The sequence below is a fragment of the Glycine max genome, chromosome 15 (assembly GCF_000004515.6).
Source record: "Glycine max cultivar Williams 82 chromosome 15, Glycine_max_v4.0, whole genome shotgun sequence".
Taxonomy (NCBI): domain Eukaryota; kingdom Viridiplantae; phylum Streptophyta; class Magnoliopsida; order Fabales; family Fabaceae; genus Glycine; species Glycine max.
Genome location: NC_038251.2, coordinates 36,298,680 through 36,323,190, shown reverse-complemented (window position 1 = coordinate 36,323,190; position 24,511 = coordinate 36,298,680). Strand labels below are relative to the sequence as shown.

The window sequence follows — 24,511 nt, the reverse complement described above, 5'->3', positions numbered from 1 at the left end:
CATGATTGTAGCTTGTAGATGAACTCTTTTAGGTGGCCACACTCAATGCGTTCTTCTGTCTATTCTTTTAGGACATTGCATTCCTCCGTTGAGTGATCACGATTGCTGTGATACTGACATTGTTTTAAGTAGTCGGCTTATGGTGGGGTGTTAGCTCTCTTTGGCATAGTTAAAATATTTATAGCCTAGGCCAGATCCATGATGTGGGATCTATTAGCGGTAAGGGAATGTATTGAGCATAATACAGTTCTTGTAGCGGTCGATCCCTCCTCCCGTCATCACGAGCTTTGTTAGAGTTGGGCTTGTCATTGTTTTTTTTGGCCGACACAACATCGGCCCGCACCTGGTTTCTATACTTAACCAACCCCTCCATCTGCATATACTTAGCTGCTCTCATTCATAGTTCATCAAGGTTAGATGCCAGTTTCTTGCACTGGCTGTTGACAAAAGGTCTTGGTCGTAACATTGTTGCCAAATGATGCATAGCCACTGCTTGGTCAAGGTTTCAAATATTCAATGCAACCTTTCTGAAACATTCCATGAAGGTCTGTAATGGTTCCCTCTTTTCCTATCAGATGTTGACAAGGGCCATAGACGTCAAGTGGTGAGGTCGACTAGGGGCAAACTATGTGCCAAAATAGCTGACCAGGGTGTCAAATGAATCCACGGAGTTGAGGGGTAGTCACGTGAACCAATGAAGGGTCTGCCTCTTCAGTGACGTCGGAAATATCGGCAGGGATTGCATCATCCATGGTGTACATGCTCACCTGGGTGATGTACATATCTAGGTGTTCGTTTGTGTCTGTGGTACCATCATACTTCTCAATAGTCAAGTTTTTCTAGTTGGAAGGAAGAGTCACCTCCATAATGTTAGGGACAAAGAGGTTCTTAAACTACAACAATTGTCTTCCGAAAGTGTTGAGGGATGAAGGAATAGTGTCCAAATGCACGCTCAAATTGGTAGCTCTAGGTAAGTTAACTGCGGTTGACTCGACTTCTCCTCTTTCAGGCAGGTTAGCCTTAGGTTGCTGCGACCTATGGGCTTCCCATAGGTGAGCATTCTTGCGTTGAAGGGTGATGACTTCTTTGGTGTGGTGCCTTTACATTTTAGAGACCTGAGCCTATAGTCTCCAAACTATTGAGGACAAGTCGATTTGGTCCTCTACGTGAATGTCTTCATTATGGTGATTAGGGTATATCTTACATAGCCCCACGGTGGGTGCCAAAATATTTCTGTCACAAATGAACGGAACACTTACCTTTACACTAAAGGGTCTTCTACTGTGTCGAAGGGACTTCTACTGTGCTGAAGGGTCTTCTCTGGTGGTTCCTTGTCGAAGTCTCCAGTGCGTGTGAGTCCAAAAAGTGAATGGATTACATGCAAAAGACACTCCAATGCTTAAGTAAGAGTTCAACTCAGAGTTGTTGATGATATTTAGTGAGTATTTTAAAATGAATCAGTCCTCTTATTTAGGGGGTTCACCCTTTTTTATATTGACCTTACTACGCTTGGGGTCTATGGGCATGCTCGTCTTGATTACCAGTTAAATAATACACCTCTTAATCCTGCTTAGGTACTTCTAGTCAAGTGATCACCCTTAAGTGGGTTTATTGACAATAATCATGGCTGAATGATACCCGTCATTTGCATATGTAGAAGGTCGAGACATACTGTACTAAATATGGATATGTGACCGAGATGATATTTAGTTTGGATGCATTAGGTGTTCTTTCTACCTGATCGAATACTTTATCCGATATATGATTATTGCTTTATGCTTGTTGAAGTGATGTTTGCTACTTGGCTACAACTTAAAGTTCACAAAGAAAACTTTAATTATGTAGAGTTTATCATGAAGCTATTTGATGTTTTTTCTTTAAAATTTCAAAGGGTGCTAGAATTGTTGGGTGGATAGATACATAAGTGAAGGAATTGATAACTTCGTTTTTTTTCTTTTTTTTTTTTTAAATGAAAGTATCTTGTGAGAAAATTAGAATGACTGACTAATAAGTTTATCTCTTTTTGAACACCTTGTGGCAACCCAAAAATAGTTCACAAGATAAAATATAAACAATGGATTCACTCATTTGTTTTTATAGATACATTTTTAATAAAAAAATATTTTTTTATATTGAAACTGAATATAATCTTATTAGGATAATAATTTCTTTCCACTTTTCATAAATTATGACATTATTTATTATTTATAAAAATATTATATAATATATATACAAAAGATAAATATGTCTTTTTAAAAGATCATTTTCTTCCTCTTTACTCTTCTATTCAACCAAGTAAAAGAAGATAAAATTTAACTTTACTTTCTCTTCTACATTTTTCAATCGAAACATTTAAAAAATCTCTTTATTTTCTATTAATTCACTCTTTTCTCCTGCTTCTTCCTGTACTTCTCTCTGTATCCAAACATAGGGTACAACAATCCAAAAGATTACCGGGTCGGATCCACCCACGAGTCTCACTCCTTCCTTTTTTCACATTTCAAACACACACACACCAGTGAATTGAACACTCGAGGAGGGTGTGAAGAAAGAGGTGCCCCATAAGCTAAGCCATAGCATAATAGCAATGCCTCAAGAACGACAATGCGCAATTCAAAGTTGTGTGCAGCGTCTCTTCTCATAGCACGTACCAAGTCCCTCAAACTTCACCATCACGGTCACGTGCGTCACTGTTTCCCCTTCTTCTTCTTAAACCGTAATCCCACTCTTCAGGTTTCACCCTTGGCTCTCTTCCTTGTGCAACGCGAAATCACTCATCACCACGCGCCTCTTCTCCAGCTACTACTCCCTCGAACAGTTCTCTGATGACGAATACGACTGCGACTTCGAGAACCAACAGGTTTTTCTTTTCTCTCCTTTTTTTTTTTTTGAATTTTATAGCTTTTTAATATGTTTAGATATTTGGGTTTGGTGGAAATGATTTTTTATATTGTTGTTTAGATATTTTAAGTCTGGTTTGTGTGGTTATGTTAATACGTTTTAATCGCATCATGTGTTGTAGTGAAATATAACGATGACTAGAATTTAGTGGGTTATGAAGTTTTATTCGCAACGTAACAGGTTAAATAATTTTTTAGTACCTATTTTGAAATTTTGGGTTATCAGAATGTTTTCTGCTTTTGAGAACAAACAGTTTTTTTTTTTTCTTCAAATGATTTATGTTTAGGCTTTTGAAGTGGGGTTTGTGATGATGTTTGTTCTGTAATTTTTTTTAGTTGTTTGAATTAAACTGAAATCCAGTTGACAATATGGGGAGAAGCAACGCCCTCTCTAACACGGCACCTCCTAACATATTGTCTACTATACTATTGGTTAAAATTTATTGGAAACTGCAAAATCATGAGATTCATTAAATAAGAAGTGAGATCCACAGAAATTCGTAATTTTCAATAAATTTCGGCCAATAGTATAGAAGTGTTCAAAAGAGTGGGTTGAAGAGTGTTCCTAGAATTTCTCAAAATTCAATTTATTGGCTAAATTTTTTTTGGCTACCTAACAAGTTATGGATATGTTTTCTGCAATTGCAATTCTGTAATAATAAATACTACCTGTTTCCAAGTTATGGGTTATCACGAGTGTATGCTTAGACCCTTGAATTGAATATGGAATGAGATTTATGCCTAATTTGGGTAAACTTTAAATCTTCAATCTATTGTTCTGTGTTCAGTAGCTTCTGGAAAGTGAAAACCATGACCAGCTCTGGTATAGAGGGCTACTATTTCTAAGAAAATTTAATGGTTCTTGTAGGCATCATCTACGGTGGCCAATGTTGATGACTGGAAATGGAAACTCAGCATGCTGCTTCGCAGCAAAAATGACCAGGAGATTGTATCTAGAGACATAGGCCATGTAGAATGAGAGAAAAAAAGACTCATTGCTTTATGCATCTTTACTTAATTACTGTGATCGACTTTTAATTATTACTTCACGCTTTTAAATGAATCTTTGTCCTTTCTTTTCAATCATTGATTGGTAATTTGGTATTGCCATTTATCGCAATGCACACAGTGAGTTGTTTGGAAAAGTGGTTGTTGCTAGCAAGGTGCCTCTTCCTAACTACTGTCCAGATTTGGATGACAAACGTCCACAAAGAGAGGTAATAACTTGGGTGGGACCAGTGGGTATGGAACTTCAACTTATACCAGGATTGCTGTCATCCTAGAAAAATAATCCTCCTACATTCCATTGTCACAGTTGGTGATTCCACTAAGCTTGCAAAGGAGGGTTGAGGTGAGGGTTTGTTGCAGGAATACCTTGATAGACTTCAGCTGAATTCTGCAAAGACAACTGATAGCCTGGATGATTTGAACTCCACTAATCAAGTTAAAGATATAGACATGGATGAAAATGCTGATTCTTTTGTGGATGAATCTGTTATGGAAAAGGTTCTCCAGAAGAGGAGTTTGAGGATGCGTAACATGCAAAGAGCTTGGCAGGTTTTGTTTGATTTCTTGAATTTTCCATTTGGATATTGCATTTGGTATCACATGTGCTTGGAATGGAATAGTAATGATCAAGAGTGTGTGACTGTTGGTTTATTTTTTGTAATTTGTTAATTTTCTTTTCCATTCCAATTTCATATCCAAACTATGAGTTAGTCTGGTTAGTTTTTTAGGTTGGCCAATGACCACTGTTATGTTCTTCATTGCCCAGCCCTTTTTGTAGCCTGTTATTTGCCAGTCTTAGTTTTGTTGTGTTGTATATGGAAAAATAACAACTTCCCTTTCCTTTTGTCATACTAAAATTGGTTACTTGGTCATATTGCTGCTGTCTTCATGGCTGAGACCATTTATTGCAAGCTTATGTTATGGCAAATGGAAGAGCTTCGTCTTAATTGCTATTCTAATAGTTTGTAAACATTGCATATCCATGATTTATCTGTAAGTTTGGCACTAGAAGGCTTTCCAATTTTGATATTTGCATGTCCGTGCTCAAAGTGTGTAAATGAAGTTTGACAACTATGTTACGAACTAATTATTTTACTGGAGCTGCTTTTGTAATTCCATTTTATGAAGTAGAAGGTTCTTGCAATAATTCATGTTTGCTGGCTTCAAATTATATATATTGTACTTTTTTATGTATAGGAATCTCCTGAGGGCAGGAAGATGCTGGAATTCCGGAAGTCTCTACCATCATTCAAGGAGAAGCAAGGTTTACTTGAAGCTATAGCACATAATCAGGTATACTTGCTAAATGTGTTTCATTAGATGTCTGCTTAGCTATCAGCATGTCTTTAGTTTTTTGGACCTTGAAAACCAAACACTATATGGACCATCCCTAATCCCACAATTTTTTTTTGTTACCGTGTTATTGATACAGGGCATTCACCGGCTTTGCTGATGACTAATCTTTGTCGGAGAATCTTGCTGGTCACCTTTGGTGGGGTTCTCTCCTTCCAACCACGTTTTTCCATCTACAAGACTTGAACAGTTGAACCCAAGACTTTGCTTCCGGGGGATTGAGTCCACTACCACAAGGTTTTAGGACTTCATTATAAACTATAAATACCAAACAAATAAGAACAGAAGAATGAAACTGGACTTGAACACTTATTCAAATGATGTAAAATCTAAGATCAATTACAATTCTTGGTGTTTTTCTACCAAACTAGCAAGGACTACCATCAACTGAAAAGTAGGTAAAAATAAAATTAAGCTGAACTGGAGGAAGAGGATGCAGAAGTGTAAGGAAGAAGAAAACTGCAAGTAGAAAACCAAAACAACTTAGAGATGTTATGGTTTTTTGCTTTTAAAAACTATAAAAGAGATTAGTTTTGAAATCAGTTGTCAAAAACTACACTTAACGAACAAGTTTTTTACTTTTTAAAACAAAACAGTTTTCAAAAACAAGAAACCAAAAAAGCCCTTGGGATACACTAATGAGTCCTTGAAATCAACACTACACCCCATGGAAAAATTGCACACAAGCCACATCAAAATTAGATCACATTTTCTATTTTTTTGGTATTTGTGCATGTTTTATTGGTCTTTTCATGTCCTGTGTCAAAGATTTTTTAAAATTGATTTACAATCCTTCCTTTTGCCCCCTCCTTCTTGAATGATCAATTTGGTATTTTTATTGACTTAATATTCATAGATGCTAAGTAGTAAGTACTTGTATAATTTTTCATCATGGTGTGAATCTTTGTGATGAGCAGCAGGTTGCTTTCAACGGCTTCACACCCATTTATAGTTATGCCATTTTATTGAATTTTACTTACTGAACTTCAACCTGCCCTTATTCTTACCGTGCTACTGGGTCTAATTGTCTGTGGTTTTCCAATAGAAATGAACTGAATGCCACGAACTCTGTTAGCATTATGTATTCATAATTGATACCTTATTTTGATGAATAATGATCTAGGTGATTGTTGTATCTGGAGAGGCTGGCTGTGGTAAAATCACTCAACTTCCTCAGTATGTATTAGAATCAGAGATAGAGTCTGGTCGTGGAGCATTTTGTAGCATTATTTGCACACAGCCTCGAAGGATCTCTGTTATGGCAGTGGCAGAGAGAGTGTCAGCAGAGCGAGGAGAGCCTCTTGGTGAAACAGTAAGCCCTGTTTTTCTGGAAATGGACAAAAGAACAAATGCATGTAATAGTACAAAAAACATGGGTGCAAATATTAGTATTCATGAAGAAAATAAAAGATTCATAAACTACTTTTTTGCTCTTGAATGGGATTTTAAAATTTGGAATATTTTTGTTCTTGCTGCTATACCACAACAGAGGTTTTTTGATAGGTTGGCTTCGAAGTTCGACTAGAAGGAATGAAAGGAAAAAACACCCATCTGCTATTTTGTACCAGTGGTATATTACTTAGAAGGTTGTTGAGTGATCGAAACCCGAATGGTATAACCCATGTTTTTGTTGATGAAATTCATGAAAGAGGCATGAATGAAGGTAGATTCCTAACGGACAATCTAACATCAGTAATACCTTATATAATGCTAAAGAAGTGTCTTAGAAGACTTATGCTTTCCACTGTTGGTTTTTGTTCTTCTCAGACTTCTTACTGATTGTGTTAAAGGATCTGCTTCCACGCTGTCGTGATTTAAGATTGGTTTTAATGAGTGCCACCTTGAATGCTGAGCTTTTTTCGAATTATTTCGGAGGTGCTCCTACATTTCATATTCCGGTAAGACAGTCCTTTAGTTTTTAGTGGAGGATTTGTTTGTTTTGAAAATTGAACTTCAATTATTCTGAATGTTAGATGCCTAAATGACTATATGCAATTAAATGTTCATTAGTGTTGGAATTCAAATTATTGTATGCCAATTTAAATTATTGTGTGTGCATGGGGTTGTGGTGGGTGCGAAGGTAGGGTAATTGGGTGGATGAATGTGTACATGCAATTGTATTAACAAACCTTTGCTTGGTCTTTAATGCATTTAAGAGAATTTTAAGCTGCTATATAGTTCTATTTTCCATTCTTAATGGTCAAACTCAAAATTCATGTGTCATAATTCCTAATGTGTATTGTTATTGTTTGCATATAGCCTACTAAACGGTAGTTCAGCCAGAGTGCCCAACCCCACGCTGTGGAAATTGGACCTTAATTTTGAATCTTTGATGTGCAATGTAACATTCCATTTTTTTTCGTAAATAAATTTAAAAAGCTTTTTAGTAAAAATAAATAAATAAATAAATATAGAGCAAATAAAAGGCTGAGTATCCTAGGTATAAATAGCTATGTTAAGTCAGGTGCCTCCTCTTCGCCTCATTTTCGTTTTTCTCTTTTCTTCTCTCAAAACCCTCTCTTCTTCCCGCAAATCACCAAACCTATTTTAGAAAAACGACGATCTCGGACTCATTCACTGTTGGATCGTCGTGAAATTTAAGCACCAGGTTCGCAACCCAATTCTGAGCATTCTGACTGCTGGGAATTTCGATAACATGTCTGAGCTGAGAGAAATATCCTTCACATCGTAGCCTTTTCCTTTCCCGTAGAAACCTAGAGTTGTCTAGGTAAAATTACGATCCCGGTTTCGTTAACCGTTGGATTGTCGTGAAAATTTGATATGTTGTTCCCGATCCAATTCCGCACACCTCCACCGTTGGGATTTGCAAAACAATGTCTATGGAGGGAGAAATGTGCATCGCACGAAGCAGTACAGAATGAAGGCTTCAATCCCTTCTCTTTCTTTCTAACGTTTGAGAACTCTATCAAAGCAATCAGAGGAAAAATTGAGGAATCTTAGAAAATTCTTAGAGATGCCGCTATCGCTTTCAGAAGACACGTGAGTCCGCTTAAAGGTGAGGGATGAGTTATTCACAATTGGAGATTAGTGAAAACATTTGTAGGGATCCTTAGAGTATTAATTGAAATGAATTTTGGGGTGTTTCTGCAATTTTTATTTTGTCCTTATAATTATAACTGTGAATTATATATGTTTGATGAACCATTTGATGTCCCAAAGAGAAATTGTTGTGAAATTAATGTGTTCTTGTGTTGAGTGTGAACCCTTAAAAAAATTGAGCTCTTTTTATTAACTTGAATTATATTCTAAATATTATTATTTTTAATGACTTATTTTATATGAATTATTATCTTATTATATATTTTTTTTCCACGATGATGATCAATATGTTGTGTGTATATATTTATTACAATAATAAAATAATAAATTAAATAAAGTTGTAAGGTTAATGCTTAGTGATAATTTCTTTTGATGTAACATTAAATTAATTATTATAAAAACTCTTTTGATTAAAAATAATGTAGCTTGATTTACTATATATATATATATATATATATATATATATATATATGTTTTGTGTCATGCAAATATGATTATTGTGTAATGTGATTATGAGTTATGAGATGTTAAATTGTGGAAATAATATTTGGTTGCAAATAAGTGTGTGTGTTTAACACTTATGTGACAATGATTACGTTGCGAGCTGTGAATTATATAATAACCCGACCAATGTTGATGTGCACTGTTAAAGAGAAATTGTAGGTTTCTTAGGAACCTGTGTTAAATTGTAGCGCAATATGTTAAACATGTTTGAAAACACGAGTGTGAGGTCGTGAGTATTGTATAATTCATGAGCAGTGTCTATGAATGAAATATGTGATGAATTGTGGAATAACGTGTTGCTTTGAGATTATAGTATTGTTATTGAGATTATACCATTGTGATTGAGATCAAGTGTATGTGATAAACTGAGTATGCACGTGATTGAGATGTTGTGTGTATTGAGTTATGAACTATGAATTATACAATCACACGACTATAAGTTCCTTTAAGGGTGACGAGTTAATGTGAAGTCCCTTTTAGGGCGATGAGCTAATATTAAGTCCCTTTAAGGGCGACGAGTTAATGCTAAGACCCTTAAAGGGCAACGAGTTAAAACTATTTTGAGAACAATTGAGGAATCATGTGTTTTGTATAGTTCATAGATAGAGTCTGTGTGATAAAATGATTTTAGGGGTTGGACCTGAATCAGGAGGGAGAGGCCCTGACGGACTCTTCGGAGTGTAGGCCTTGGGGGTCACCGGGTTTGAGTGCTCCTTTAAGCCTATACTGATCTCATATGGTTGGAGCATTCTTGCAAAACATCGTGACCTTGACTGGTCTCCTTATGATCTTACTTAGTGAGAGTGACTTGACAAATCCATTGTGTGGTGTGTCTTGTTATGTACTCCTAAGCGTCCCAGGGTGATTTTTCACTGACATGGTACTACATCGCATATAGGATTGAGTCTTAGCATAACTGTTGCATACACTTGCTAATTGTTTATTATGAAATTGATGTATTATTATGTCTTGATCAGAGTGTGTGATTCTTGTGTAATGTGATTGATGATTGAAGATTGAAAGATGAATTTTGAATGACAAAGTGGTGAAATTATGTGAGTTATATTTAAGTAAGTTTTATTTTGTTTATATGATATGTGTATCTAGTTGTCTTGCTTCTCTATTAGTTAGGAATGTGATAACTCACTCCTTGTGTGTTATTTGTGTTTGGATCCTGTGATGATCTTGAACTTTGTGTTCGGGGGAGCAGATGACTAGGTGAATCGCTTTAAGGAATCTTATGTTGAAGAACGTCATAATACAATGCTCTGATAGGATGTGATAGTGGGACATAAGTTTTTATATTAATTGCATGATGTTAGTCTATTTTATTTTATCTCACTGATTTAACAAAATATTTTTGTAAATTTTGACGGCCTTATTTTGAGCCGAATATGTTTTAATAAGTTTTAATTGATAATAGTGAAGTGAATGTGAACCTTTTATCCGTGTGAATTTGGTTACCGATATTTTTATATATTTTGTTTATTTATATATATGTCAGGGTAGAGGGTGTCACATGCAATCTATTGCCAAGGACAATAAAATGTTATCCAGTAGCATCCTTCCCCTCTTAGCCTTAGTTGTCACAAAAAGTGACTATGTGAAGCCTATATCTCAGAAGAACAAGAAAGAACTATCTTGTGCCAATTAAATTGCACATATGCCATATGTAGTGAGCTAGTGTGGGTTTGAAGCCTTTGTTTCAAAAGAATGAAAATAGAGCATGCAACCAAATAACCAAATGGGGTACGTAGAGTTCTTGAGTGATTGCATGAAGTCCTTGTTTCAGAAGAACGAAATCAAAGCAATAGAATATTCAAATAACATTTTTATCTTCTACGACTTTTCAACTTCTCTGATGATAATTGGGGAAAGAGGGAAAAAAATAACAAGTTGTTAAATCTTGCAATTTGTATCATTGGTATTGAATCACTCCAATTCTTGCATTTATTGAATGATTCAGAGACATCTTTGATTCATCATATGGCACTTGCCACTGTCTTGCTGAATGGCATTGAATCATGGGATACATGTCATTTTAATAGCTCAGTCCATTTTAAAATTTAGGAGGCATGATGCTCATTTATAACTTTTTCTGATACAATAATGTAACTTAATCTTTTCTTGTAAGCTTCTTTTACTGTGTTTGCAATGCTATTCGTAAGACAATGTGATTTGATTTCTTTTGTTCATTGCCCAGGGTTTCACCTATCCAGTTAGAGCACACTTTTTAGAAGATATTTTGAAATGACCGGATATAAATGACTTCCTTCAACCAAATTGATGATTACGGTCAAGAGAAATTGTGGAAGACACAAAAGCAACTAGCACCACGGAAGAGGAAAAACCAGATCGCTGCTCTCGTTGAGGTATGCAGCTACCTTAAAAATTTGACCTAAATATTGACATCTAAGTTTAATTGATGCTTAAGAACTTCTTCTCTTCATGATTTTCAATGTGTTTGTCACTTTGTTCATTGTGGTGTTAGTGCAATCTTGGAAGTTGCGTAGGTTTTGTCTGAAAATGTATGTAGGAAAAAAATATTTAATATTGAAAATGCTGATCAAGTTCCTGAGAGGATTTAGTACTAATAGTCACATATAAATAAGATAGAAATATAGGTATGTTCACCTCCCTGAGCCAATATCAAAGTGATATGAGGATGAGAGGGGATGGTGAACGTACATAAAAGGATCTCTTAAGGTTTTTATCCATTGGTTTTAGATCCTTTCATCATCTGTCAACCGCAAAATGAGTGGCGTGGGTGGTGATGTCAGCATTGCAATTTGCAGTGTTTGCCTAGCACTATTCACAGGGTTAGTGCACAACCAACTTGGATGGATGCTAGGGCTGTGGGGCATGATGGTATGTTATCCAATTGCAAGATATGGGACTTGAATCCCACCCATAATGGAAATATGAGTTTCTGGTGTGGGGTTTATACCCTCCAACTACAATAGCTAGCTTTCATGGTGTGGTGCTCCCAAGGTTCTTATCAATTAATATCATAGCCTTTTACTATGTCTCAGCTGCAAAATGAGTGGTGTGCTGGCGATGTTGGCATTGCAATGTTCACTCAAAAGGGCTAGTGCACAGCCTGCCAGTGTGGGTGCTGTCGCTGTGGAACATTGTGGGATATCAGGATCTTATTTGCAAAGTATGAGACTTGGGTCCCACATTGGAAGTATGGGATTTTATTAGTGTATTAAGTTTTACTTTATGATTCAGTTAGAGCAGCTGTTATTCTGTTAGAGCAGTTATGATTCAGTTAGAATAACTGTGATTTTGTTATTTTTGTTATTATGTTATTTTTGTTACTCTGTTAGAGTGGTAACTATGGTTAGTTAACTGCCTTAGTCAGGTTAAGTGTAACCACATATGTTTTCTCTATAAATAGAGAAACAAAATAAGTTGTAACTGACTTTTCATTCTGAATCAATAATAATATCTTCAATCTCTCTTCTTCTTTTTCTCTCTCTCAAACTCTATAATGGTATCCAGAGCTTGAGGTCTATTCATGGTGACAAATCAGAATTCCACTTCCGCTACTCCTTTTCATCCGATTTCTCAGAAGTTAGATAATTCTAACTTCTTGCTGCAGAGGCAACAGGTAGAACCTGGCATCAAGGCTCGTACACTTCAGCGTTTCGTGGCAAGTCCTCAGATCTCGATGCGCTTTCTCAAAGAGGCAGATTGTGAAGGTGGAAATGAAAATCCAACATACTCCGATTGGGAACATCAAGATCAGATTCTCTTGTCGCGGCTCCAATCGACTCATTCAGTTTCAATCCTATCTCGAATAATTGGATGCACTCATTCATATCAACTTTGGGAGCAGATCCATGAGTATTTTCAAAAGCAAACAGTGCGAAAGTTAGGATACTTTGAACAGAACTCAGAACTACAATGCTTGAGCCAAAACAATGCGTGAGTTTCTTCTGCGCATAAAATACATAGTCGATGCGCTTGGATCGTGTGGAGATCCTGTTCTTCCCGTGAACACAATGATCTCAGTGATTGAAAGTAAGTTCAAACCACTTCCGATTGGAGAAGTAGAGGCACTGCTGCTTGCACATGAGGCACGCATGAAAAAGTTTTAGAAGTGTTTTGCCGATTCACCTTCGATTAATGTTGCTCAAGGTTACATTTCATCTTCGAATTCTTACAATTCATCCTTGAATAATTTCAATTCACAAAATCGATCCAATTATTTAGGAAATTGTGGTGGCTTCAATCGTGGCAGTGGCTAGTGTCGTGGAGGCAATGATTCTGACTGCAGCGGTGGCTATAGTCATGGAGACAATAACTTTGGCCATGTGGAGGTCGTCGTGGCGGCGGCATTGGCAATAGTCGTTATGCAAATTTTCAATGCCAAGTTTGCTTCAAATTTGGTCACACAATAGCGGTGTGTCATTTTCGCTATGATTCTGATTTTCAGCCAAACGTGTCTTTCACTCTGATGGAACCAATGTTTCAAAGCAATTCATCGAACACCTTTGGTTCAGAATAGAATCAGGGAACTAATTCTCACAAAGACTCCCAACCTAGTGCAATGCTGGTTATTTTGAAAATCAAGATCCTAACTCTACTACTTGGATACCTGATTCTGGTGCATCCTTCCACCTAACTGGAGAGTCTCAAAACATCCAGCAGCTTGGTCCATTTGAGGGGTCAGACCAAATATACATTGGTAATGACCAAGGCCTTTCTATTAAGTCTTCTGGTTACACTATGTTTATTTCCCCTATTAATCCTAGAGTCTCTTTGTCCTTAAAACAATTATTACATGTACCTGCAACCACTAAAAACTTAATCAGTGTCAGCAAATTTACTAATGATAACAATGTTTTCTTTGAGTTTTATCCTAACCATTGTGCTGTGAAATCACAGGGAACCAATGAAGTCCTACTTCAAGGTTCACTGGGTCCTGATGACCTCTACATATTTCCACATCTTGCACTCAAAGACTGCCTTAGCCACCTGCTTACTTTCTAATTCCAGTGTTGATTCTGCTGTTACTTCTGTTTCTAGTTGTTCTAATACACAAATTTCTGATTCCATTGTAAACCCGGTTTCTGATGTTAAAACAACACCTAGTACTAAGGCTTGTGTTTAATCATTGTAATATACCCATAGTTAATAAAACTATGTTCGAATTCTGTGCTGCTTGTTGTGTTGGTAAGTCACATAGACTACCATTTTATCTATCTTAAACTGTATACTCTGTTCCTCTTGAACTTATATACAATGATTTGTGGGGACCATCTCATATTTCATCCTCAAATGGTTTCTTTTATTATATCAGCTTTGTTGATGCCTATTCTAAGTTCACTTGGATCTATTTTCTTAAAAATAAATTAGAAACATTTTTTGTTTTTCAGCAATTTAAAACCATGGCTGAACTCCAATTTGATACCAAAATTAAGAGTGTTCAAACAGATTGGGGAGGTGAATTTAGACCTCTTACCTCATTTCTTCAAACCTATGGGATCATTCACAGGCTAATTTGCCCTCACACACGTCATCAAAATGGTGTTGTGGAAAGAAAACACATGCATATCATTGAGTTAGGCCTCACTCATCTCAAACAAGCTTCTCTCCCTTTAAAATTTTGGGATTTTGCCTTCCAAACCGCTGTTAATTTGATAAATAGATATCCCATTGCCTCTCTTAAATTTCAAGTTCCTTATATTGTTTTGTTCAACAAGTCACCTAATTACAATTTTTTGAGGAACTTTGGATGCTCTTGCTATCCTTTTCTTAGACCTTATAATAAACACAAACTTGATTTCAGGTCACATGAGTGTTTGTTCCTTGGCTATTCCACTTCTCACAAAGGCTACAAGTGTCTCTCCCCTAATGGTAAATTATATGTTTCCAAAGATGTTATCTTCAATGAGCTTAAATATCCTCACAATGATCATTTTCCATCTTTATCCAACTCTGTCACTTCTTCTAAGAGTGATTTTTTACCTATTGCTCATATTCCTCTTGTTTCACCTTCTTCTAATGAACCCACTCCTTCTTCTCAACATGCTGAAACTAATTCTACTTTTTTAAGTGTTGATCCCTCTACATCCCTTAATACTGAATTCCCTAATTCTCAAAATGTCACATCATCTTCTCCTCGTTCAAATGCTGAACCAAATTCTGTTACTAATGAACACTCTAACACTGTTTCTGACTTAAACTGAAATCCAAGTGAACTGTCCAGTACCTCTTCTTCTTAGTCTCACACTGTCAGTTCTCCTTCTTCTAATCCTGTTCTTCCCTCAAAATGTCCATCCTATGCAAACCAGATCCAAGTCTGGAATTGATCAACCTAGGCTGCATCCTTCATTGTTTTTGGCACATTGTGAACCTAAGACCGTTAAACAGGATCTTGCTGACCCTCAATGGTTTGCTGCTATGAAACAAGAGTATGAGGCTCTTCTTAACAATAAAACTTGGGATCTTGTTCCTCTTCCCAAAGACAGACAAGCTGTGGGTTGTAAGTGGGTCTTCAAAATTAAGGAGAATGCTAATGGGACAGTTAACAGGTTCAAGGCTAGGTTAGTGGCTAAAGGATTTCATCAGGTTCCTGGTTGTGACTTTAATGAAACCTTTTCTCCTGTGATAAAACTTGTTACCATCAGGCTGATTATCACTCTTGCTATCACTGATAAATGGGATTTGTTCCAGCTAGATGTCAATAATGCCTTTTTAAATGGCCATCTTGAAGACACTATCCACATGCAGCAGCCACAAGGCTTTGAAAGTTCAGATAAAACCTTGGTTTGCAAGCTATAAAAAGCTTTGTATGGCCTTAAACAGGACCCAATACAGTAGTTTGATAGGCTCAAAGGAACTCTTTTACAGCTTGGGTTTGTAGCCAGCAAGTGCGATCCTTCGTTGTTTGTTTGTAAAGACAAATGACACATTATCTACATTCTTGTTTATGTAGATGATATTATTATTACTGGTACCTTCAATGTTATAATTCAGCAACTCACCACCAAGCTACATTCCAATTTTTCTCTTACACAATTGGGAAAACTTGACTATTTTCTTGGTATAGAAATCAAATCAGTGGCTGATGGGACTATTCTACTGACTCAGCAAATATATCAGAGATTTACTTCAGAAAACCAAAATGGCAGAAGCACAGTCATTCCTTCCCCTATGACTACTAATTGCAAGTTAACCAAAGCTGGCTTGGATTTATTCAGTGATCCATCTCTCTATAGGTCTGTTGTTGGTGCTCTCCAATACACAACCATTACAAGGCCTGAGTTAAGCTATGCTGTGAACAAGGTCTGTCAGTTCATGGCTAATCCTATGGACTCTCATTGGACAGCTGTTAAACGCATTCTAAGGTACCTCAAAGGCTCTATTCATCATGGTCTGCATTTCAAGGTTGCACCTTCCTCTCAGCCTTTTACTATCAAAGCTCTGTGTGATGCTGATTGGGCCTCGGATCCAGATGATAGAAGGTCTACCTCTAGTGCAGTGATTTATTTTGGTCCTAATTTGGTCTCATGGTGGTCCAAGAAACAAATTGTGGCTAGATCTTCCACTGAAGCTGAATACAGGAGAAGCTTGGCTTAAGCCACAGCTGAAGTTACATGGATTCAAACAAATGCAAAGAATAGGACCTCGGTCCGAAAATGCACCTCGACCATACAAACCTCGAGAACCACCAGAGTCACCAGTTTTATAAGCATTTGGATGCAAATAGCCTTGAGTGTAGTTTAACAAAGCGGAACTCATCTCCTGTGCATCTCTGTTGTAGCGCGTGAGTCGAGTTTCGTGACCATAGAACAAAGCTTCAATTTTTGCTATGGATGGAGTGCGCTTTTTGCTTTCGATAACAGAAACCACCAACGCGTAATTAGATGGTAGTCCTTCGATGAGCGCATCAACGTATTCCTCATAACGAACAGGAACACCAACGCTAGCAAGTTCATCAACAAACCCTTTGATTTTGTGCAAGCACTCCTCAATCGTCTTGCCATCAAGAGTAACTGCTCTCATCGCAGTGCGAAGCTATTGCGCACGGAATTTCGTTTGAAGACTAAACTACTCGTGAATTTTACCCAAACTTGATAGGAATGATTTGAGCCAAGAACACGCAATAATACCGATTTTGAAAGAGTGGATTGCAGCCATAACAGGAGCGTTTGATCCTTCGTAATCAGGGTTGACGTGATCATCAATTCGATCGTCCTCTGTGAGGTAACAAGGAGGAATAACTGGATTGACAATAAAACGTTGCAACCTATGTGATTTAATAACTAGTACAATGTGTTGATGCCAATGAAGATAGTTAGAATCATCAAGTTTTTCAGCAATGGAGTTGGGAAATGACTGAGAAACTGAATTCGAATGAGCGAAAGCCATGAACGCAGAATACTGGACCTTGCAAAGGAAGCACAATTACGAAAAAATGGCTCTAGATACCATGTTGAATAGACTGAGAGAGGAGAGAAAAGAGAGAAATCTGAAGAAAAGTGAAACTGATTTTTATTGATCTGGAAAGTTAGTCAAAGCTAACTGCCCTTACCATCATACTACAACTGTTTATCACTAGATGGGTGCTGTTAGCAAAAGCTAACAGTCCTCACATTTAGTTTACAGAACTGTTTTTATAGTTGTACAATAACATAAAACTTCGTACCCCATTGCCCAGAGGCTCTTTGCTATGCGAAGATATGGGGGAGGGATGTTGTACGCAGCCTTACCCTTGCATATGCAAAGAGGCTGTTTCCGGATTCGAACCCATGACCAACAAGTCACCAAGGCACAACTTTACCGCTGCACCAGGGCTCGCCCTCCCTATGTAGTTTGAGGGGGTATTAGTGTATTAAGTAAGTTTTACTTTATGATTCAGTTAGAGCAGCTGTTTTTCTGTTAGAGCAGTTATGATTCAGTTAGAATAGCTGTGATTCTGTTATTTGTTATTCTGTTAGAGCTGTTATTCTGTTAGAGTAGTAACTATGGTTAGTTAACTGCCTTAGTCAGGTTAAGTGTAATGTCATCTGTTTTCTCTATAAATAGAGAAACCAAATCAGTTGTAATTGGCTTTTCATTCTGAATCAATAATATCTTCAATTTCTCTTCTTTTTCTCTCTCTCAAACTTGAGATTTTGATGTGGGATTTATATAGCCCTGGACTCTACAACTACAATGACTAGCTTTTGTATTGTAGTTCTTCTAAGGTTCTTGCCAAAACCCCATTCTTATGAGTTTAGAAACGATGGAGCATCAACTTATTCTTCATCTTTGGTGTATAGGACCAAGGGTAGGGAAGGAAGTGAACAAATGGAATAAAGTTTAATGAAGGTAGAAAGAAATATATTGTTTATCATCTCAATTGGTGCCAAGACAAATTGTTTATCCTCAATCTTGGCCACCAATCTTTTTCATCACGACAGTGATGGCATAGAGTGATTATATTTTTTAATTACATTTAAGTTTAAAACTCTTAGTGTTGCCTTGAAGAATTTAGATTCTCTTGTTTGGCCTGAGTTTCTCTTTCGAAAGCAAGCTGATACCCTGATGTTGCGCCTTGCTGCATGCTTATTCTTAATTGTTTGAAAATTGAAACTAGGGATGTATATTTATTAGACTTCAATTCATAGTCGATAGTAAATAAATGTGTCTTGTTTTGGAATATTCTGCAATTCCCTAATATATCTAAAACTAAAGTCTGCTGAAGTGCAATATATTGGGAAAATGAATTTCTTACTTTCATTCTGTTGAACAGGATGCTCTTTCTAAATCAAGCTTTGAGAAATATAGCTCCAAGGCACGTGAATCACTAGCATCTTGGGCACCTGACTGCATTGGGTTTAATCTCATTGAGGCTGTTCTATGCCATATATGTCGGAAGGAACGACCGGGTGCTGTCTTAGTATTTATGACTGGGTGGGAGAATATAAGCTCTTTAAGAGATCAGCTTAAAGCAATCCTCTTTTAGGAGATCCCAATAGGGTTCTGCTTCTAACATGTCATGGTTCAATGGCAATTTCAGAACAGGCTGTTATTTCCATTTGTTGATTCCCTGGACTGTCATATTGCATCGCCATGTACTTCTAAATCTTTATTCTTTCTCTGTGTGATATGTATTTCTGATTGGCCCATTTCTTTTTGTTGGCAACAAATTGAAATAAGTCATTTAATTAGTTTTTTTCTTCTTTAAAATTTAGTTATATAAAGTAATAATCAATTTTCTTGTTGCTTTAAAATGCTTGTTGTATATTCAACAATAAACAATCTGTTGGTGCAATTAAAAAAGATAAATAAGTTATTTTCTTTTCTTGATGGTCATAAGTTTGTCATTGTTGCCTCTTCCGTTTTCTTGGGATTGTTTGTGCAGAACCAGAACCTTTTGTTTGGTCAGCAAAAAAAGTGTAATATATATTAAAGCCCGGTGTAAGTTATACTGAACCAAAGAACACATTGTTACAGATTGTATCTGATCCCACCCTGCAACAGCCACAATAAATGGTTACCAATTGTTTGTGCAGAACCTATGGTGCTGTTTGTTCTTTTTGTTTTTAAAAAAAAATGCAAAATATGCATGTTAATACAACAACAACAATGCCTTATCCCACAAGGTAAGATTGACTACACAGATCATGTGACGTCATTTGTATAAAATAAACCAACTTGAAATTTTGGCAGTAAATAAAGGGAACTAGAGAATTTCAAATTGCACAAAATTTAGTAGCATCTTGACCTATATCTGATGTTCGAAGATGCTACTTTTGATGTGTCATAATTTTGACAGATAATAGGAATATAGGATGCAGGTGGATTTTGGTGGTATCTTTCATAGTTTTTGTTAGCAACTGAAGAATAGAAAATCCTAAGAGAAAAAGAATAATAATATTGGTTGAACAAAAAATTACAGAGCCAAGAAGTATCTCCTCCGAGGGTTCCCCACTTCCCCTTCACAGCCAATTTGTAGGAACCAAAGAACAGAAAAATAGAGAGGAGAATAATGATATTGTTGGTTGAACGAAAAATGTACAAAGCAAGGAGATAAGTCCTTGCTTCCCTTATTTTATTGGTTCCTAACAGGTTTACCCTTCACAAAGAATTTCTCCTTTCACATGCAAAGTAGTAAATATCAAATTCACTGAATTAATCCCTCTAATCTAATTTCCCCCTATTTGTGACCAATCCCTTATTGCTAACTAATGGACTAATTGGCTAACTGCTCCCCCTACATGTTTTCTTCTCAACTTATTCTCATATTTTACAGATATATATATATATATATATATATATATATATATATATATATATATATATATATATATATATATGACGTTTCCCAGTGTCAGGTCTGTGCTTCATATGTTAGATTAATATACAAGATGAGTTATTTTAAACTATATCTATAACATATTTATATGATATTTTAAATTGTTATTCTCTTGAATGTAATTTAAAATCCTTTAATTGAGAATGGTTAATCTTATCTATAACATGGTGGCTACAATAGTTGCATCTTTAGATCTGTGAAAACATTAGTAATGTGATGTGAAGATACCGAGTTTTGTTAATAAATAAATTAATAAAATATCTTCTCATCCTGCTGTGTTGAATCCTTAAGCCTTCTTATGAATAAAATCTTTCTTTTCATACAGTGATCAGAAACTGGTACAAGAATACCGTTTAACTGGAAAACAATACTCATTGATTATTGTAAAATATCTCCACTCCCTGCTCACTGATTTCCTACTGTTGATACTGATATTAATGTAATATCATTATAAATAATGATTTGTACAAAATAAATACTACAAAGAAACACTACGAAAAAGGAAAATGTCTGACTCACACACTGCAGAGTCTTCGAGGACTCTGTTACCTCCTTTCCAATTCATACTCAAACTTTATTCCATTCTCTCTAACAATCTGCTTCCTGCTCCCCACCTGCCTCGTGTGCAGGATCTTACAATGCAATTTCCCAGGATGATTACCAATCACATTCCCTTCATTGTTGACAAAAGCCTCCAATCCTCACTACCCTTTCCCTTCTTTTTGTTCCACATCTTAGTGATCACTGGTAACTAACTATGACATGCATTAGAAGGTGTGCTTACTGATGTTGGACTAAATGTGGAATTTCAGTTTAGAACTTGTAATCCATTTACTTCATTAGTTGGGTGTGCATAAGTCAATTTGGGTCAGATATCATCTCCACATGGTATCTGATATTGTAATTCCCGTGTTCTATAATGGCAATAATTTAATATGATGGTGGGCCATTAAAGATTAATTAGTCTTTGAACCTTTTCATTTTTTGTGTCATCAGCCAATTGCTTTTCTTATCATCACAAATTTTTTCTTGGACCAAGCACTGATAAAAAATTAAGTTTACACTGTTAAAGATAATTAACTGTAACTTCTGCCTTTGTTTTCAGTTAGCAGGGACAGCGAAGTCTAGGTTTTCTGCTAAAGATTACAGTGATCATATGGCTCTTGTTTGAGCATATGAAGGATGTAAAGATGCGGAAAGAGAAGGGTCGGCTTACGAGTACTGCTGGAGAAATTTTCTATCAGCCCAAACTCTTCAGGTTATTCATTCACTATAGAAACAGTTTAGCTTTATCTTGAAAGAAGCTTGCTTGGTAGATGCAGAAGCGAGTGTCATTAACAAATTGAGTCACAATCAGTCTCTTGTGCGTGCAGTCATATGTTCTGGACTCTTTCCTGGCATAGCATCAGTGGTGGTGAGCTATTTGTTTCTTATAATTTTTGTTTTTCTCCTCGGTAAGTTCTATGATTAGTTTACAAGTTGAGCTTTTACTGTTTTATTTGATTAATTAATTCTTCCTCTGTACAGCACAGGGAGACATCCATGTCATTCAAAACAATGGATGATGGCCAGGTTTTATTGTATGCTGTAAGTGACAGACCAATTTTATTTTTTCTTATCACCTTCAATGAATAAATTCATCTGTTATCTTGATTTTTAGTACTATTGGGCTCCAATTAAAATTAAAATTTCATCTTGGTAACTGCTTCCTTCATCTCAGTTACATAAATCGGAAATAATTTCTGAGATGAAATGACAATTTGAATTGGAAAATAGCATGAACAGTACCTATGGTGTTACATGTAAGTTTTTTGTCCTTTTTCAGCCTAGTTGAGCATTGCTTTTAAGAAAACATTTTCTGCTTTAAGTATTTACACATAATTCCAAAATTGCCTCCTTGATAGTGGTTTATTATAAGATAAACCCTTCCCTGCCCCTATGTTGTTCTTGTTCTGCTGCTGATTAGTTTTATTATTTTGACCAGAATTCAGTGAATGCACGTTACCAGACCATTCCTTACCCTTGGTTGGTTTTTGGTGAGAAAGTTAAGGTCAATGCTGTTTTCATCCGTGATTCCACTGGTGTATCTGATTCAATACTTATCCTTTTTGGTGGTGCTCTAAGTAATGGGATACAGGTGATTAATTAGTTGATACACATGCTTCTTCTGGTAGAATATCTCCATGGATTTCAATACAGTAACATGCCCTTTTTCTTTCTTCTCCCTTCTCATGGGTTTAGGCTGGGCATCTGAAAATGTTAGATGGGTATGTTGACTTCTTCATGGATCATAATTTAGCTGACAGCTATGTGAAGCTTAAGGAAGAGCTCAATAAGCTTATCCAGAAGAAGGTTAGCAGATATATTTTCCTTGTAATAATATTCCTTGTTTACTTACCAATATGATAGGTTGCTGCTTGATGTGAGCTTTAACTTTTTCTAGAAGCTATTGACTACTATTAGTTGAATTAAGTAGTGTGTTATGTTGGTTGAAGATAAATAAAATGATATTGGGTTTGTAATGCAGCTGGAAGATCCTAGCATTGACATTCACAAGGAAGGGAAATACTTGATGCTTGCTGTTCAGGAGCTGGTTTCAGGGGATCAATGTGAAGGAAGGTTTGTATTTGGCCGCGAAAGCCGGAAGCCTAAGGCCTCCAATGATGAAAACAAATTTACGAAAGATGGAACAAATCCCAAGAGCTTGCTGCAGACACTGTTGATGCGAGCAGGGCACTCCCCACCAAAATACAAAACGAAACATCTTAAGACAAATGAGTTTAGGGCACTGGTGGAGTTCAAGGGAATGCAATTTGTTGGCAAACCAAAGAGAAACAAGCAACTTGCAGAAAGGGATGCAGCTATAGAGGCATTGGCTTGGTTGACTCACACCTCTGACAATAATCAGCATGAAGATGATAAGTCTCCTCCTGATATAACTGACAACATGCTAAAACTCCTAGGGAAGCGTAGAAAATCAAAGCAAGGCCATGGTTGACATGTCGTCCATACATGGTTTTATGCGAGTTGGTCCTATCCTAATCTTGGATTAGTAGCCCAGCATCATGCAATTTAATGCATGATGATGAAAGATAGGGATTTAGGTGACATTTCATCAATACATGGTTATAGGTGAGTTGATCCCATCCTTTCATCTTGGATTCATAGCCCAGCTCCCTGCAATTTAATGTATGATGATGAAAGAAAGGGATTTAGGAGACCTGGTATGAGGTGCTCAGTCTTGGCAGTTGTTGGCGCTTAAAAGTTCATTGTATATTTTAGCCGTCCCCCTTCAAGCCAAACCCAACATTTTGGTATCAATCTGTACACCAATGTTTTTATATATCTTGTGTCAATGTCAAAGACCAAGATACATAAAGTTGTTAGTTAGGGATAACATTGCAATTTCTTATAGCAACATAATGAAATCAATATTTTATATTTTGCTGCATGTTTTTTCTGGTAAAAACTATTTGATTCGCTTTTTTTAATGCTATACTTGGATTGATGGAAAGAGATGGAATAAAATGAAATTTGATTGAAAATAGAATGGAGTGGAATGGAATACAATAGAATAAACTTTTGTTTCATTGTTTTGGATATATTATAATGGAATATTGGAATGAAATAAAATTGTCATTCTATTTTTTGGATAGTAAACATAATGTAACAAATTATTATTTTTCATTTCTATAGCTTTTTTCTAAAGTTATATTTGGATGGATGAAAAAAGATGGAATATAATAAAATGGACTAAAATAGAAAGGAGTGGAATGGAATATAATGAAATGAAACTTTCGTTTCATTGTTTGGATATATTTATAATGGAATGAAAAAAAATTGTCATTCCATTATTTGGATAATAAATAGAATGGAATAAATTAGTATTAATTATCATTCTTATAGCATCCTTTATCTTTAAAATATAAATTACAATTGTGTTTTCTTTCTTCTATTGTGTCTTGCATTTCTTATCATCGTAACAAGTGTTTTTCTTTAATTGTGTTTCTTATCATTGTAACAAGTGTTTTTCTCTAATTGACTTTTACACTGAGCAGTTTATTTGTTTTTGTTTTTAGGATCTATGACTTTTGCTTTTGTTAGATTCACTTTTTCACTTAGTGCGATGAGGCTCAAGTTACAATGGGGAAATAAAATTTTTGTGTATGATGCACAATTTTTTTTTAATCCTTAGATTAATTTAAGGTTCATAGTAATAAATAGATCCTACACATAATTTCCTCTACAACTTCTTGTTGTATGTTTCTTTCTATCCACGATGAATGCAACTTCATGATAGTGTCATTGATGCTCATGAGTTGCATTATGGTCTTGGGAGCGTCGTTTTTTCTGTTGAGCTATGTGATAGTGT

At 36.1% G+C, this 24,511-nt stretch overlaps 1 protein-coding gene across 1 annotated transcript; it reads left to right on the top strand.

The window, feature by feature from the left end:
- Positions 1-2,358: 2,358 nt before the first annotated feature.
- Positions 2,359-23,580, top strand: LOC100786049 (DExH-box ATP-dependent RNA helicase DExH3). Its single transcript, XM_041009610.1, is given in 17 exon segments — positions 2,359-2,860; positions 4,030-4,117; positions 4,216-4,251; positions 4,254-4,457; positions 5,106-5,201; positions 6,385-6,573; positions 6,765-6,924; positions 7,029-7,159; positions 11,029-11,087; positions 11,089-11,197; positions 18,574-18,772; positions 18,775-18,848; positions 21,245-21,553; positions 21,667-21,726; positions 22,124-22,276; positions 22,381-22,491; positions 22,667-23,580. Coding segments are annotated over 17 exon segments (2,484 nt in total). The 5' UTR covers positions 2,359-2,825; the 3' UTR covers positions 23,138-23,580.
- Positions 23,581-24,511: the final 931 nt, after the last annotated feature.